Source organism: Bombus bifarius, unplaced genomic scaffold (assembly GCF_011952205.1).
Source record: "Bombus bifarius isolate JDL3187 unplaced genomic scaffold, Bbif_JDL3187 scf7180000008008, whole genome shotgun sequence".
Classification (NCBI taxonomy): Eukaryota; Metazoa; Arthropoda; class Insecta; order Hymenoptera; family Apidae; genus Bombus; species Bombus bifarius.
Genome location: NW_022884386.1, coordinates 2,183,964 through 2,200,817, shown reverse-complemented (window position 1 = coordinate 2,200,817; position 16,854 = coordinate 2,183,964). Strand labels below are relative to the sequence as shown.

Here is a 16,854-nt window from a genome sequence, read left to right as displayed (position 1 = left end):
ACGTGAATATATAAGGTACACCGACTCTTTCGAGCATGTTTTTTCACTATGTTTTATAGGAATAATTAAAGAAAATGTTTGAAATTCTTAAAAAGTTATGAGAAAAATATGACGGAAAACAAATGTACACTGACTATGCTAGAAAACGAAAATTGACAATCAATGTGGTCACTAGCTGTTAATATTCCATTTCAAAATGGTTCTTGTTCCTGTCAATGATAAAATATTGAATTTATTACTGTATGAAGATGATTTTGATATTGTTTTACCCCAGCGAATCAATCTCAAATTAATTCTTATTTGGTATATTCAGTATATCACATAAGTATAGTAGTTCTGAATCAAGGAGTTATACTTTAATGAAGTATCAAGCTTGTATCTATATAACAGATTTTTCTTGTTTGTAAACACGTAAAACATAAGACAAAGCTTCGTCCAAAAATATTTCTTGATTGCCCTATATATCACACGTATGTCGATAGTTTCGTTCCTAATCGTAGATATTTATTCAAAATATTATTACGAATACACGAACTAAAGTGACAAATTAAATAGAAATTTGTTTCACGACTACTTTATATTGGATGTTCTATACAATTTTGTATAATATATGTATTCCGCGTAAAATCATCAAAATTCGTAACACACTCATATCACATCTCCATTTTTCAAATCAAAAGATCCATTCTGATAAAATTCGAAATTTTTTCAGAAGATATGAATATACTTATTTCTAGGAATGGTCCGATCATGATGTTCGAAGCCTTACTTCCTATTTCATAATATTTGCATCAGTTACTTTCAATACATTTCTACTATGTTATATTGGTGAATTGCTAACAGAACAGGTACCGGTGACTCGTTAACGCGAAGATGTCCACCGATCCAGACCAAGGAATCCACGATTAATCGAATGAATTGTTGACAGTGCATGAAAGTCGGTGAGATAGTTTATATGACAAATTGGTATATATTACCTAGAAAAAGAATCCTTGAGTTGATTTTGATCATCGCACGATCGAGTGTGGTCATTGAAATCACCGCAGGAAAATTAATTCACATGTCCATACATACGTTCGGTGATGTAAGTCAAATGATTATCTGTTACCTATGTATACGCATTTTTCTTTCCAAACTATAATATTTGCTATTCCAGGTGATGAGATTGGCATTTGCGTATCTTAATATACTGTGTCAAATGACATAGCTAAATGCACTTCTAATGAATTTCTTACATATATAATTTTGTAGATTAAATCGTAGAAATATAAACAATGGTAACACACTTTAATGTCTCATAATTCTATTAATATGAATATTCTTTTTAAAATTAATTCTTTCTTTGAGATTTTGCATTTTTATTATAATTATTGATAATATTTCCTTCGTATCAAATCAAGCAATGTCAGACGACATTCGTTCAAAAATATCAAATCAAATCTTAGAGATGGTATTACAAAGCAACGACACTAAAGAACTGACAAAACCGACTATAAGCTTTTGTTACATAACACAATTCGATTAAAAAAAGTTTGAGTACACAGTGAAAATGCACTTTGCGTGCACACGATACCGCGAAATAATTTACAAGTTTATTCAACTGTTCTGAAACAACTCCAACCGACTGGAATCGATCAGCGAATAAGTACCTAAAAAACTTGCGCCGGAGTCCCCACGCATTGCCTTTTGATGCATTAATAGTCTCTACGATCGCAATGACGACTACATTTCACGATGACGAACCAGCCCGTGACAATAGGAGCAAGCGCTAAGGCCAACAGTGACTACGGTCTCCAACTGAATCGATGGTTCCTAAAACCAATCGGTGTATGGCCGTCGTTTCCCTCTACTACGAGATTCGAGAAGATAGTTTCGATTACATTAAACGTCATTTGCTACTCTTCGATAATACTCACTACGATTCCTTGTTTGGTACGCATGTTTTTAGAAGACGAGAGTATTTATTTGAAACTAAAGTCGCTAGGTCCCGTGAGTCATTGGATCGTCAGTGGCGCGAATTACACTACTTTACTACTGCGGAGCAAAGATATACGTCAGTGCATGGAACACATGGAAGCTGACTGGCAAACAGTGACCAGAGAGAAGGATCAATGGGTGATGCTAAAGAACGCGAAATTCGGTCGCTATGTAGCAGCTTCGTGCGCTATTTTCATGCAGAGTGGCATTATGTGCTTTATTTTCGTCGCAGCAATGGATACTGTGGAAATTCAAATTGGAAACGAGACGAGGATTTTACACGTGTTACCTTGTGCAGTATACAAGAAGCTGATAAACGTCGATGAAAGTCCAACGAACGAAATCGTGCTCTTTTTACAAGCGTGGTGCACTATGATTGCGAATTCCAGTACAGTTGGAATGTTCAGTCTTGCAGCTGTTCTAGCTGCTCACGCGTGCGGTCAGCTGAATGTAGTTATGGTATGGATCACTGAATTCGTGAACGAACCGAAGAAGGCAGATGGTCCTAACAGCATAGGAGTTATCGTGGAGCGACATTTGAGGACGCTGAAGTAAGATTACTCGTATTCTTTTTTGTTGGTTTCGTGATAGTGAACACTGTGATTATGTTACATGATAATTGCAGTTTCATTGGATATATCGAGAATCTGATGAACCGGATATATTTTTTAGAGATATTTAGATGCACGATGGACATATGCATACTGGGTTACTACATTCTTTCGGTATACATCAAACATTCTCTCTCAATGTCAAATTCACAGTGTTCACAAAAAGTATTTGCGCCCCATTGCACGTATTATTAATTAATTAGAACCAAGTATGATAAATCTCCTATCATTCAATACTACTTTCATATAATTAAAACTTTAATAAATAAAATGAAATACACAACTCCATTAAAAGGGCGCTTCATTGGAAAATGATGTGCAGATACTTTTTGGAGTCATTGTAAATTAGTTTTTATATATAACTATCTTATTCCTTTTGCGTGACACTTCCAGGAATGGGCTGATCAAAACGTTCAAAGTCTCGTTACGTATATTATGATATATATTTCAATCGGTTTCAACGTTTTTCTAATATGTTACATAGGTGAAATATTGACAGAACAGGTATCAGGCGCATATTAATATTTGACATAAATGCAACATATCAAAATCGTAATAACGACTAACGAAATTCAATTTTTCACAGAGTAAGAAGGTTGGTGAAGTAGCTTATATGACAAACTGGTATTACTTACCCGATAAAACAATCCTTGACTTGATTTTGATCATCGCGCGATCGGGTGTGGTCGTTCAAATCACTGCTGGAAAAATGGTTCACATGTCTGTCTACACATTCGGTGATGTAAGTCATTTTGATCCTTTTATTTACATCTGTGTGTCCGTCTACATGAAATATTCCCATTTCAGGTGGTAAAGACCGGTTTCGCGTATTTGAATCTCTTACGACAAATGACATGATTAAATACATTACTAATTAATTTTTTAATTGTGTAACTTTTTGTAAACGATATTGTAAAATTTGGAATACAAACAATAGCAACACAGAATCTGCATCTAATGCACTGGAATTTTATACATTTAATGTACATATACGCGTATTTCATATTTCTTATTTGTTCCTCTCATTACTCATTATTTTCCTCGCATTACTATCTCCTCAATTTCACATCAAGAATGAAATCATATCGCACCATTAACATACTGATTGTCACAAGTGAATTTCCAATGACGTCATAGTGGCCACTGTTGACCGGCGATACCAGAATGGAAGTATTTACATTAAATGTATAATTGTACCTGTAGAGTGTTTAATACTTTTAGTGTTACAGTAAATAGCTTTATAAATTTTATTCCTAACAGAGTTACAAATTTTATCGTGCATATACCGAAGGAATATTTCCATCCCTTAAGTTTGAAACTAGCAATGGTAGAAGTTAACACTTATTTCGTTTCGACGCAATTTTCCAACAGTCTAAAGAATCGATTTCATAAATACTTCCCTGCCTCGACTAAACCCAATTCGATCTCGTGAACCACAAGAAGCATTGCGTGCTTCGAGCTCTTCGATTCTTGCAATTATTCACAACCTTCTAAACCAACTCCCAAACCTACATTTGTTGTCCTATCACAAATTCTAACAACTAGACAAATCGATCGGCTTTAATAATACCGAAAAAAATTCGCGCAGGCGTTAAACAACTTCGTGCTGTTATTCTCCTGTAAGAGAGGCAATTCAATAGTTACCGGGGCAGCCACAATGAGCGAATCCACGATCATGAAAGCGAACGCCAAGAGTCATAGCGATTACAGTCTACAAATAAATCGGTAGATATTAAAACCGGTCGGTGCTTGGACATATTTCTCCATTACGTCGACACACTAAGGCGTCATTTCCTTATTTTTAATCGTTCTCTGCTACGTCATTAGACTGTTCAACATAAACCCTTGCGTCCCACTCTTAGCGCGCTTCTTCCAGATCGCAGTACGACTTGGCGGAGAAACTTGTTTCTCTACATTTGATGACACAGAGAAACTTCTTCTGGTCAGAGCCGCTTGATGCGATCTATCTTTAATAACCAGATTTTCGACAGGTGATCCCTTTAGAAACTCGAGATTTATTACCCTCGCAAATGCTATTGAGGCTGATGGAAAAACTTGGACAGAAAAATAATACACGTGAAACTAACCAAAGAGAAGGATAGAGGACTGAGAAAATTTTCTCGCAGGCGCGAGTGTCATAAATCGTTCGCACCGTTGATACAAAAAAGTTTGAGTTTTACTTGCTCTTGCTTTCGGCAGACACACCATAGGTCCAGATATTGTTCTATTTATATTTTCAATTATTGTTACATTCTAATGAAACACCACAAAACTTATATCCACATAACAGTATTTTCTTATATGTCCATATATGCACAAAACATATTAACAAGGCTTCGTATAAAAAGATGGATAATCCTGTATGTATGACGATAGCTTCATATTCAAACTATTTTGTGCAAAATGTTGTTACCCACGCATGAACTTAAATAGAAATTTGTTTCATTGAAGTTTCTAACTACTACTTTATATGGAATATTTTATGCATTTGTGGATATTATATGAATTATGCCCACTTTTCCATAAATGTCGCATCGATGCATCAAAAATCGCAACCTACTCATATCGTATTATCATCTTCGGTAACAAACGATTAATACTGATAAAATTCGAAATCTTTTCAGAAGATATGAATGTACTTATTTCTAGGAATGGTCCGATCATGATGTTCGAAGCCTCACTTCTTATTTCGTAATATGCGCATCACTCACTTCCAATAAATTTGTATTATGTTATATTGGTGCATTGCTAATAGAACAGGTACCAGAGACACGTTAACCCGAAGATGTCTAGCGATCAATACCGAGAAATCCACGACTAATCGAGTGAATTGTTGACAGTGCATGAAATTCGGTGAGAGTTTATATGACAAATTGGTCTTTCTTACCTAGAAAAAGGATCCTTGTGTTGATTTTGAAAATCTCACGATCGAGTGTGGTCATTGACATATTCACATGTTCATACACAAGTCCGGAGATGTAAGTCAGATGATTATCCGTTATCTACGAATACACATTTTCTTTCCAAACTATAATATTTGCTATTCCAGGTGACGAGATTGGCATTTGCATATCTTAATATACTGTGTCAAATGACATAGCTAAATGCACTTCTAATGAATTTCTTGCTCATATAATTTTGTAGATTAAATCGTAGAAATCGAAATATAAACAATGGTAACATACTTTAATGTCTTATAATTCTACCAATATGAATGTTCTTTTTAAAATTTATTCCTTCTTTGAGATTTTTCATTGGTATTATAATTATAGATAATATTTTCTTCTTATCAAATCAAACAATGTCAGACGATATTCGTTCGACAATAACAGATCAAATCTTAGAGATGGTATTACAAAGCTACGACATTAAAGAACTGACGAAACCGACTATAAGCTTTTGTTACATAACACAATTCGATTAAAAAAAGTTTGAGTACACAGTGAAAATGCACTTTGCGTGCACACGATTCCGAGAAATAATTTACAAGTTTATTCAACTGTTCTGAAACAACTCCAACCGACTGGAATCGATCAGCGAACAAGTACCTAAAAAACTTGCGCCAGAGTCCCCACGCATTGACTTTTGATGCATTAATAGTCTCTACGATCGCAATGACGACTACATTTCACGATGACGAACCAGCCCGTGACAATAGGAGCAAGCGCTAAGGCCAACAGTGACTACGGTCTCCAACTGAATCGATGGTTCCTAAAACCAATCGGTGTATGGCCGACGTTTCCCTCTACTACGAGATTCGAGAAGATAGTTTCGATTACATTAAACGTCATTTGCTACACTTCGATACTACTCACTACGATTCCTTGTTTGGTACGCATGTTTTTAGAAGACGAGAGTATTTATTTGAAACTGAAATCTCTAGGTCCCGTGAGTCATTGGGTCGTCAGTGGCGCGAATTACACTACTTTACTACTTCGGAGCAAAGATATACGTCAGTGCATGGAACACATGGAAGCTGACTGGCAAACAGTGACCAGAGAGAAGGATCAATGGGTGATGTTAAAGAACGCGAAATTCGGTCGCTATGTAGCAGCTTCGTGCGCTATTTTCATGCAGAGTGGCGTTATGTGCTTTATTTTCGTCACAGCAATGGATACAGTGGAGATTCAAGTTGGAAACGAGACGAGGATTTTACACGTGTTACCTTGTGCAGTATACAAGAAGCTGATAAACGTCGATGAAAGTCCCACGAACGAAATCGTGCTCTTCTTGCAAGCGTGGTGTACTATTATTGCGAACTCCAGTACAGTTGGAATGTTCAGTCTTGCAGCTGTTCTAGCTGCTCACGCGTGCGGTCAGCTCAATGTAGTTATGGTATGGATCACTGAATTCGTGAACGAACCGAAGAAGACAGATGGTCCTAAGGGCATAGGAGTTATTGTGGAGCGGCACTTGAGGACGCTGAAGTAAGATTATTCGTATTCTTTTTTTGCTGGATTCGTGTTAGTGAACTCTGTGACTATGTTACGTGATAATTGCAGTTTCATTGGATACATCGAGAAGTTGATGAACCGAGTATATTTCTTAGAAATATTTAGATGCACGATGAACATATGCATACTGGGTTACTACATTCTTTCGGTATACGTCAAGCATTCTCCCTCAATGTCAAATCCACACTGTTCACAAAAAATATTCGCACACCATTGCACGTATTATAACATTTACATATTAGTTAATTAGATCCAAGTATGTTAAATTTCCTATCATTCAATGCTACTTTCATATAATAAAATCTTTAATAAATAAAATGAAATACACAACTCCATTAAAAGGGCGCTTCATTGGAAAATGATGTGCAGATACTTTTTGGAATCATTGTAAATTAGTTTTTATATATAACTATTTTTGCTATAACTATTTTTATATATAATACATTTTGCGTAACACTTCCAGGAATGGGCTGATCAAAACGTTCAAAGCCTGATTACGTATATTATGATATATATTTCAATTGGTTTCAACGTTTTTCTAATATGTTACATAGGTGAAATATTGACAGAACAGGTACCAGGCGCATATTAATATTTGACATAAATGCAACATATCAAAATCGTAATAACGACTATCGAAATTCAATTTTTCACAGAGTAAGAAGGTTGGTGAAGTAGCTTATATGACAAACTGGTATTACTTACCCGATAAAACAATCCTCGACTTGATTTTGATCATCGCGCGATCGGGCGTGGTCGTTCAAATCACTGCTGGAAAAATGGTTCACATGTCTGTCTACACATTCGGTGATGTAAGTCATTTTGATCCTCTTATTTACATCTGTGTGTCCGTTTACATGAAGTATTCTCATTTCAGGTGGTAAAGACCGGTTTCGCGTATTTGAATCTCTTACGACAAATGACATGATTAAATACATTACTAATTAATTTTTTAATTGTGTAACTTTTTGTAAACGATATTATAAAATTTAGAATACAAACAATAGCAACACAGAACCTGCATCTAATGCACTGGAACTTTATACATTTAATGTACATATACGTGTGTTTTATATTTCTTATATTCCTACTTGTTCCTTTCGCTACTCATTATTTTCTCCGCATTACTATCTTCTCAATTCCACATCTATTCCAATACTTGAAAGTTCTGAAATGAAATTATATCGCATCATTAACATACTGATTGCCACAAGTGACTTTCCAATGACGTCATAGTGGCCACTGTTGACCGGCGATACCAGAATGGAAGTATTTGCATTAAATGTATAATTGTACTTGTAGAGTGTTTGATACTTTTAGTGTCACAGTAAGTAGTTTTATCAATTTTGTTTTTAACACAGTTACAAATTTTATCTTGCATATACCAAAGGAATATTTCCATTCCTTCAGTTTGAAACTAGAAACGGTACAAATTAACACTTATTGTTTCGACGCAATCTTCCAACAGTCTAAAGAATCGATTTCATAAATTCTTCCCTGCCCCAACCCAATTCGATCTCGTGAAACACAAGAAGCATTGCGTGCTTCGTGCTCTTCGATTCTTGCAATTATTCACAACTTTCTAAAGCAACTTCCAAACCTACATTTGTTGTCTTACCACAAATTCTAACAACTAGACAAATCGATCGGCTATAATACTACGGAAAAAAATTCGCGCAGGCGTTCAACAACTTCGTGCTGTTATTCTCCTGTAAGAAAGGCAATTCAATAGTTACCGGGACATCGATGAGAAGCCACGATGAGCGAATCCGTGATCATAAAAGCGAACGCCAAGAGTCATAGCGATTACAGTCTACAAATAAATCGTTGGATATTAAAACCGATCGGTGCCTGGCCATATTTCTCCACTACGTCGACACGCGAAAGAGTCATTTCCTTGTTTTTAATCGTTCTCTGCTACGTCATTATACTGTTCAACATAATACCTTGCGTCGCTCATTTAATCTTCGTAGGTGATAGTTTTTATAAAAAAGTAAAAGTATTTGGTCCTCTGACTCATTCATTTCTCGGTGGAATCAATTACACGAACCTGCTGTTTCGGGGCAGAAATATCAGTGACTGTGTTGAACGTATTGAAACTGACTGGCGGATGGTGAAGAAAGAGGACGAGCAACAAGTAATGTTGAAACACGCGAAGTTTGGCCGATACGTGTCGACTATGTGCGCGATCTTCGTGCATAGTGGTATCATGTCTTACTGTATAGTAAGTGCATCCAATGTGCAGATCATCAAAGTTGGCAACGAAACAAGGACCATACGTACGTTACCTTTTGATGTTTACAACAAGATGATCCCAGTCGACACGAGTCCCGCGAACGAAATAGTCCTCGTAGTGCAGTTTCTATCGGCTTTCATCGCCGACTCCAGTGGAATTGCATTTTACACCCTCGCGAGTGTCTTGGCCGCACATGCTTGCGGTCAACTGGGCGTGTTAACGATTTGGATCAATGACTACGTGAATGAAGCTGGAAACAGAAAGCAGGTTACTTCTTTTAGAAAAATTGAAACGATCGTAAAACATCATCTGAGAATACTAGAGTAAGATTCTTATATCATTTTGATTAATTCCTTGACAATGACTTTTTTATTGATGATTATTTATTGGTGTTAATTGCAGTTTTATAGCACGTATAGAGGAAATAATGAGCTGGGTATGCATGATAGAGTTGTTTAGATGCGTTTTGGCAATATGCATGGTTGGGTATTATATCGTTACGGTACATATGGAACATCAAACATATGTAGTGCTTATTATGTTAACTAATTTTTTAAACTGACATTGCATAATATTAGGTTGTCCCAGAAGTGTCTTTCTTTGTGTCCCAAAAGTGTTTTTCAACAAACATGTCTTACAACAATGCATCTTTATATAAACATGAAACTTAATCTGTCAAATGTTGTTTTCTTTATTTCAATGGAACAAAATGCATCATACATAATTCAATAAAATAACACAAGTCAAAAAATGTTGCCTATCTAATATTTCGTATAAATCGAAAGAAACTATTGGGACAACTTAATACGATATCAAGCTATCTTTATACTTTATACTACGTACATATGTGTAAGATGCGCTGGGCTCTTGTGTGTGTGCTTTTTCACCACGTTTTATAGGAATTGCTAAAGAAACTACTTGAAATTCTTAAGAAGTGATGTCAAAAATATGAAATACGAGAGAAACCATATGTACGATGACTATTACTAGTTGCTAATATCCCATTTCAAAATGTTTATCGTTCCTATTATTGATAAAGTATTGAATTTATTACCCTATGAAGTTCATTTTGATTTTGTTTTATCTCAACGAATCAATCAGAAATTATGCCTTCCTTGATATATCTTTTCATTCAACGCACAATACACATAAAAGACCTATGAACGATATGAGACGTGTTGTCACTTCACAATAAATCGGTAGAAGTATCTTTCATTTGTTAACGGAGTACAAACTTTTCTTCGGGCGCACCTGATCGAAATATTTTTCTTACTGTTCGCCTCTGCAGTTTGTCCGCCCTTCTCGAGGTCCAAAGACACTTTCTTTTTTCACCTAATTGGCTGACTCCTATGCTAGTTCGGCTAGTTAGGGATTTGTCTATTGTTCTCGTTGCACTCCGTATTCTCTGCACCCTTAGCGCGCTTCTTCCAGATCGCAGTACGACTTGGCGGAGAAACTTGTTTCTCTACATTTGATGACACAGAGAAACTTCTTCTGGTCAGAGCCGCTTGATGCGATCTATCTTTAATAAGCAGATTTTCGACAGGTGGGCCCTTTAGAAACTCGAGATTTATTACCCTCGCAAATGCTATTGAGGCTGATGGAAAAACTTGGACAGAAAAATAATACACGTGAAACTAACCAAAGCGAAGGATAGAGGACTGAGAAAATTTTCTCGCAGGCGCGAGTGTCATAAATCGTTCGCACCGTTGATATAAAAAAGTTTGAGTTTTACTTGCTCTTGCTTTCGGCAGACACACCATGGGTCCAGATATTGTTCTATTTATATTTTCAATTTTCGTTACATTCTAATGAAGCACCACAAAACTTATATCGACATAACAGTATTTTCTTATATGTTCATATACACACGAAACATATTAACAAGTCTTCGTATAAAAAGATGGATCATCCTGTATGTATGACGATAGCTTCATATTCAAATTATTTTGTGCAAAATGTTGTTACCCACGCACGAACTTAAATAGAAATTTGTTTTACTGAAGTTTCTAACTACTATTTTATGTTGGATATTTTATGTATTTATGGATATTATATGAATTATGAGCACTTCTTCATAAATGTCGCATTAATGCATCAAAAATCGCAACCTACTCATATCGTATTATAATCTTCGGTAACAAACGATTAATGCTGATAAAATTCGAAATCTTTTCAGAAGATTTGAATGTACTTATTTCTAGGAATGGTCCGATCATGATGTTCGAAGCCTCACCTCTTATTTCGTAATATGCGCATCACTCACTTTCAATACATTTGTATTATGTTATATCGGCGAAGTGCTAATAGAACAGGTACCAGAGACACGTTAACGCGAAGATGTCTAGCGATCAAAACCGTGGAATCCACGACTAATCTAACGAATTGTCGACAGTGCATGAAAGTTGGTGAGATAGTCTATATGACAAATTGGTATTTCTTACCCAGGAAAAGAATCCTTGAGTTGATTTTGATCATCGCAAGATCGAGTGTGGTCATTGAAATCACTGCAGGAAAATTAATTCACATGTCCATACACACGTTCGCTGATGTAAGTCACATTATTGTATGTATCTACGAATATGTATCTTTCTTTGCAGACTAAAAAATTTGCTATTCCAGGTGATGAGACTGGCCTTCGCGTATCTTAATATACTGTGTCAAATGACATGACTGAATGCACTTCTAATGAATTTCTTACTTATATACTATTGTAGATGAAGTTGTAGAATTTGAAATACAAACATTGGTGACACATTTTAATGTCTTGTAATTTTATCAATATCTATATACTGTTCCTTAATTTTATGCTTTCATTGAGAGTCTTCAAACAGTATCGAATTAAGTATCAGACGGTGTTCGTGCAACAATATCAGATCAAATATCAGAGTTGCGACTACAATGTAACAATGTAATTTTGCTAATAATGATTTCAATTTTATTCGTAATTTTATTCGTAATAATAGATATCTAGTCTTAAAATCGGTATTTGTAAATACCGGCAGAAGTAATGAAAATTATTATTTACTATAAAATTTATTATAATTACAAGCATAATTACACATAACACAATTACGTATCACAACCCATCTTCTACTAAAAGTTTCAGAACATACACTCTAAAAGTTGGGGACACGAATGAGTCATTGCATGCACACCATCCACTTCACACGATACCAACCAGCAATTTTCAAGAGCATATACTTTCATACTATTCTAAAACAAGTTCTGCCGACTAGGCAAATCGATTAATTGAACAAACATCTAAAAAACACGCGCAAGCGTTGCACTGCTCCGTGCATCCCCCATTGATGCACGGCTACTTTCTAACAACAGCTTCATTTCGCGATGACGAACGAACCAGTGATCACAGAAGACGACAGCAACAGCAACAGTGACTACAGTCTTCAATTGAATCGATGGTTCTTAAAACCGATTGGTGCATGGCCATCGTCTCCATCCACCACAAGACTGGAAAAGATTGTTTCATTTATTTTAAACATCATTTGCTTCACCTCCGTAATCGTCACTGCGATTCCTAGTCTGTTACTAATGATTCTAGAAGACGAAAGCATTTACATGAAACTGAAGACACTGGGACCTGTCAGTCATTGGTTCGTCAGCAGCGCCAATTACACGGCTTTGTTAATACGCGGCAGGGACATACGACATTGCGTGGAACACATTGAAGCTGACTGGCGAACAGTGACTAGGGAGGAGGATCAACACGTGATGATGAAGAACGCGAAATTCAGTCGCTATGTAGCTGCTTCGTGCGCCGTTTTCATGCAGGCTGGCGTTTTGTGCTTTTGCTTTGTGACAGCGTTAACTACAACCGAGATTCAAATTGGAAACGAGACGAGGGTCTTACACGTGTTACCTTGTGCAGTATACAAGAAGTTGGTGAACGTCGATGAAAGTCCAGCAAACGAAATCATGCTTTTTTTACAAATTTGGGCTGCTCTTATCGCGAACTCTAGTACGGTTGGAATTTTTAGTCTCGCAGCTGTGCTAGCTGCTCACGCGTGTGGTCAATTGGACGTAATTATGATGTGGATTACTAAATTTGTTAAGGAAGCAAGAGAGCAAAAGGAAACTAGTAGTTTTCGGAAAATTGGAGTAATCGTAGAGCGACACCTGAGGACGTTGAAGTAAGATCTATTTTTAATTCTTTCTTTTTGTTGGTTGTTTCAAGAGCGATCATTGGTACTACATTATGCGTTAATTACAGTTTTATCTCGTGCATCGAGGATGTGATGAACAGGATATATTTTTTAGAGATGTTCAGGTGTACGATGGATATATGTGTAATTGGCTACTATATTCTTTCGGTACGTATTAAATATATTATTATTATTTGTCTGTTTTTCCAAATCACATTCAGGGTTCAATTTTGCTTATTATTATGTTATTCACTGTACGATTTCTTTTTAGGAATGGGCTGACCGCGATATTCAGAATTTATCTACGTATTTTATGATGCTCATTTCAATCTGTTTTAATATTTTCGTAATATGCTACATCGGTGAAATATTGACAGAACAGGTATTTGAGAGTCGTTAACACCAAAACTACCACTATAGCCAAAATGAATAATTGATAATTTTGAATAGAAATTCTATGGATTTGCAACTATGCATTTTCGATAACACGAATGATCTTTTCTTTTCATATATCTCTCTTTTGGTATCTTTCTTGCGCGTTTTATATTATAGACATTTGTAATTCTAATATTAATGTTATTGTCAAGTGATGTAAATATTAATATCAAATAATATAAATACGAAAAATCAAAATCGTGATCCCTACTAATTAAATAAACTGTTCTCAGTGCCAAAAGGTTGGGGAGGTGGTTTATATGACAAACTGGTATTATTTACCCGATAAAATAATCCTCAACTTGATTTTGATCATTGCGCGATCGAGCATGGTCGTTCATATCACTGCTGGAAAATTGGTTCACATGTCTGTATACACATTCGGTGATGTATGTCAATTTGTCTCTTGTATTTACTCTCCTGTATATGTATGTCCGCCCACGTGAAATATTTTGTTGTTACAGGTGGTAAAGACTGGTTTCGCATATTTGAACCTGTTACGACAAATGACGTGATTAAATTTTGACGGATTTAACGATTTTGTCGGATTTTCTATTTGAATATTTCTGTAGGTGATGTAAAATTTGAAATACAATACAAATTTGAATACAGTGGTAACACAATCACGATTAATATTTTTTATCAGTAGAATACGATGTGCTATATTTGAGATTTTTTAACCTTTGAGCTACGAACCTTTGAACCATGAATCTACGAACTTTTTAGGTCTGTATCCTCGTTGATTATATCATTTTTTGCTTTTTTTTCTATACGGAAATGCGTATATACGAATATTCAGCGATTTAAATAGAAAATCTTTCACGAATATGAAAAATATAATTCTAGAACTAACGTATAACTGATGTATTAAATTCTTACACGATGTATTTGCATTTCAATTGATTAATATAGTTTCATTACCTTTCAAATACTTTTCGCGGGATTTTTATAATGAATATTTTCCTCCTTGGTCAACGTAATCAAATAATCGAATTTGTGTTATACATATAAAAAAACAAACAGTCCATTAAGAGCCATCATATGCTCGTGAGAATATCTAGTATGTGCTATGGCGATAATGTGTGGCGCTTCTTAGTTTCTAGTTTTACCTATATACAACAGAAAGTACCCTAAGAAACATGACAAGTTTTCACGAATGGAAATTCATCCCCTAGAAAGTGATTTCTTCGACCTGCTGCAAAATAGGCAGCATATTCGCTGACACTAAAAAAAAAAATCAATTAATTCATGACCCTCAACATCATGAATTCCGTGGTACTAAAATCGTAAATAACGCGTGAAGTATTACATGCAGTACAAGCAAGAACTCCGAAGGGCTCGAACCCTTTGAAGGGTAACAGGTGCACCATGGCGACGAGCGGTCGAAAAGAAACTCGCACACGTGCCATTTTACCATAGCATTAAACTTGAAACTTGAGGGTTTCAGTCGACAAACGATCTCCGCGAAGTAATCATGGTAGACTTGTCTAGTGAACCACCGATATTTAACACTTTTTACCCTCGTGATATCGAATATACTATCCAAGTGTACGACGCTGGCAGCTCGAAGACGAGGATCAAGACTATTGGTCCGTTGCATAAAACACACGGAACTCGACTAGCAGGTCGTTAAAAATGCCAGCGATCGCGAATTGATGTTGAAAAACGCGAGAATCGGACGTTCCATTGTTTTCGTAGCTGCATTGTGCACGTATAGTGGCGTTCTGATCTGTAATGTAACTGAAACCTTTAAGAAGATTGTGTTTCATGTGGCGAATGACAGTTATTTCATGTGTTCGTTACCTTGTCCGATTTAGAAAAATCTGTTGGACGTTAGATTCAGCCCGACGAATGACATCGTGCTCATTGTACAGACTCTTTCTGGAATCATCGTGATGTGGAAGCTTATTGCTTGGTCGCTATCCTAGCGATCCATAGAAATGGTCCATTGAACGTGGTGATGGCCAGGTTCGATAGTTTGGTGGATACGAAGGTCAAGAAGGAATAGAAAGAAGAGAAAGGAATTATTGTGGAGCATCACCTGCACACATTAAGGTATTTACTGGTTATTGTATTGTTATTTATACACACGTATATGTCTCGTTAGCTGAGACAGATTATTTGACGACATTAGTGAGAATATGTTGATTATTCACCTTCTCGCTGATTATTATTTGTACTTGAGCCAGATATCCTTTTAAGATAAGTGCAAGCTATTGTATTGTACGTTGTACGTTGAATATGTGTTTCAAAATAGAAACAAAATAATTTATATGTTGAAAATGTTTCAACAATATCTTCTGGTGTCTTCTCTACGTAATTTCTCGGCAAAAATCGATACTGGAATTGCATATGCTATCGTGTATACGTCCATGGTGTTTAATATTGTCTCTCTACTACTCCGGAAATTGTAATCCCTCGCGATCGCATGCCGATTCGCTCAACGAATTCTTACCTCTTGTTTCTATCAGGAACGGTTACTACAGAACGTAAAGTATCAAATCGTTAACTAGAATATTTCACGCGAAATATTCTATCGTACCAAGTACAAATCGGTCTCGAGTATTTGAATTTATTACGATAAATGATGTGATTAAATTCGTTTCTAAGGAATGAATTTGTTAGTTGTACAATTCTTTGTAAATGCTGTTGCAGAATTTGAAATACAAATAATGGTAATACGTAATGATCTAACAAATATAATAATCTATTTTAAAACCTATGATAAACGATTGTCAATCTAATAGATCTAGTTAAGAACAAGATCACTTACGAACTAAAACAGTGATGGAGCGGTAAACCGAAGAATCGTACATTATAGTTATACTCTTCTATTGTTTCATGTTTTTATAAAAAGCAATTCTATCGAAATCGTTCATTGCAAACATTATGATTATAAATAACGTGTTCCATGTGATTATAAATAACCTCTTCGTAACACTATTCCATAATGTACAAATGCTGTTTTATAATTGACA

The 16,854-nt window shown here is 35.7% G+C and overlaps 4 protein-coding genes across 4 annotated transcripts; all 4 read left to right on the top strand.

Moving 5' to 3' along the window:
* The first annotated feature begins 1,734 nt into the window (after window positions 1-1,734).
* LOC117206582 (odorant receptor 85c-like) lies at window positions 1,735-3,491 on the top strand. Its single transcript, XM_033446060.1, has 5 exons — window positions 1,735-2,528; window positions 2,603-2,702; window positions 2,982-3,092; window positions 3,175-3,330; window positions 3,396-3,491. Exons 1-5 carry the CDS (start codon window positions 1,735-1,737, stop codon window positions 3,444-3,446), a joined length of 1,212 nt encoding a protein of 403 aa, XP_033301951.1. The 3' UTR covers window positions 3,447-3,491.
* Window positions 3,492-6,221: 2,730 nt separating this feature from the next.
* On the top strand, window positions 6,222-8,053 carry LOC117206580 (odorant receptor 67c-like). Its single transcript, XM_033446059.1, has 5 exons — window positions 6,222-7,015; window positions 7,091-7,190; window positions 7,506-7,616; window positions 7,699-7,854; window positions 7,920-8,053. The coding sequence occupies exons 1-5, from the start codon at window positions 6,222-6,224 to the stop codon at window positions 7,968-7,970; spliced, it is 1,212 nt and encodes a 403-aa protein (XP_033301950.1). The 3' UTR covers window positions 7,971-8,053.
* Window positions 8,054-8,734: 681 nt separating this feature from the next.
* LOC117206579 lies at window positions 8,735-9,949 on the top strand. The gene is made up of 3 exons (XM_033446058.1): window positions 8,735-9,601; window positions 9,681-9,780; window positions 9,857-9,949. The coding sequence occupies exons 1-3, from the start codon at window positions 8,802-8,804 to the stop codon at window positions 9,947-9,949; spliced, it is 993 nt and encodes a 330-aa protein (XP_033301949.1). The 5' UTR covers window positions 8,735-8,801.
* A 2,654-nt stretch (window positions 9,950-12,603) lies between these two features.
* On the top strand, window positions 12,604-14,421 carry LOC117206654 (odorant receptor 4-like). Its single transcript, XM_033446162.1, has 5 exons — window positions 12,604-13,429; window positions 13,510-13,609; window positions 13,713-13,823; window positions 14,110-14,265; window positions 14,341-14,421. Exons 1-5 carry the CDS (start codon window positions 12,627-12,629, stop codon window positions 14,389-14,391), a joined length of 1,221 nt encoding a protein of 406 aa, XP_033302053.1. The 5' UTR covers window positions 12,604-12,626; the 3' UTR covers window positions 14,392-14,421.
* The last annotated feature ends 2,433 nt before the right edge of the window (window positions 14,422-16,854 follow it).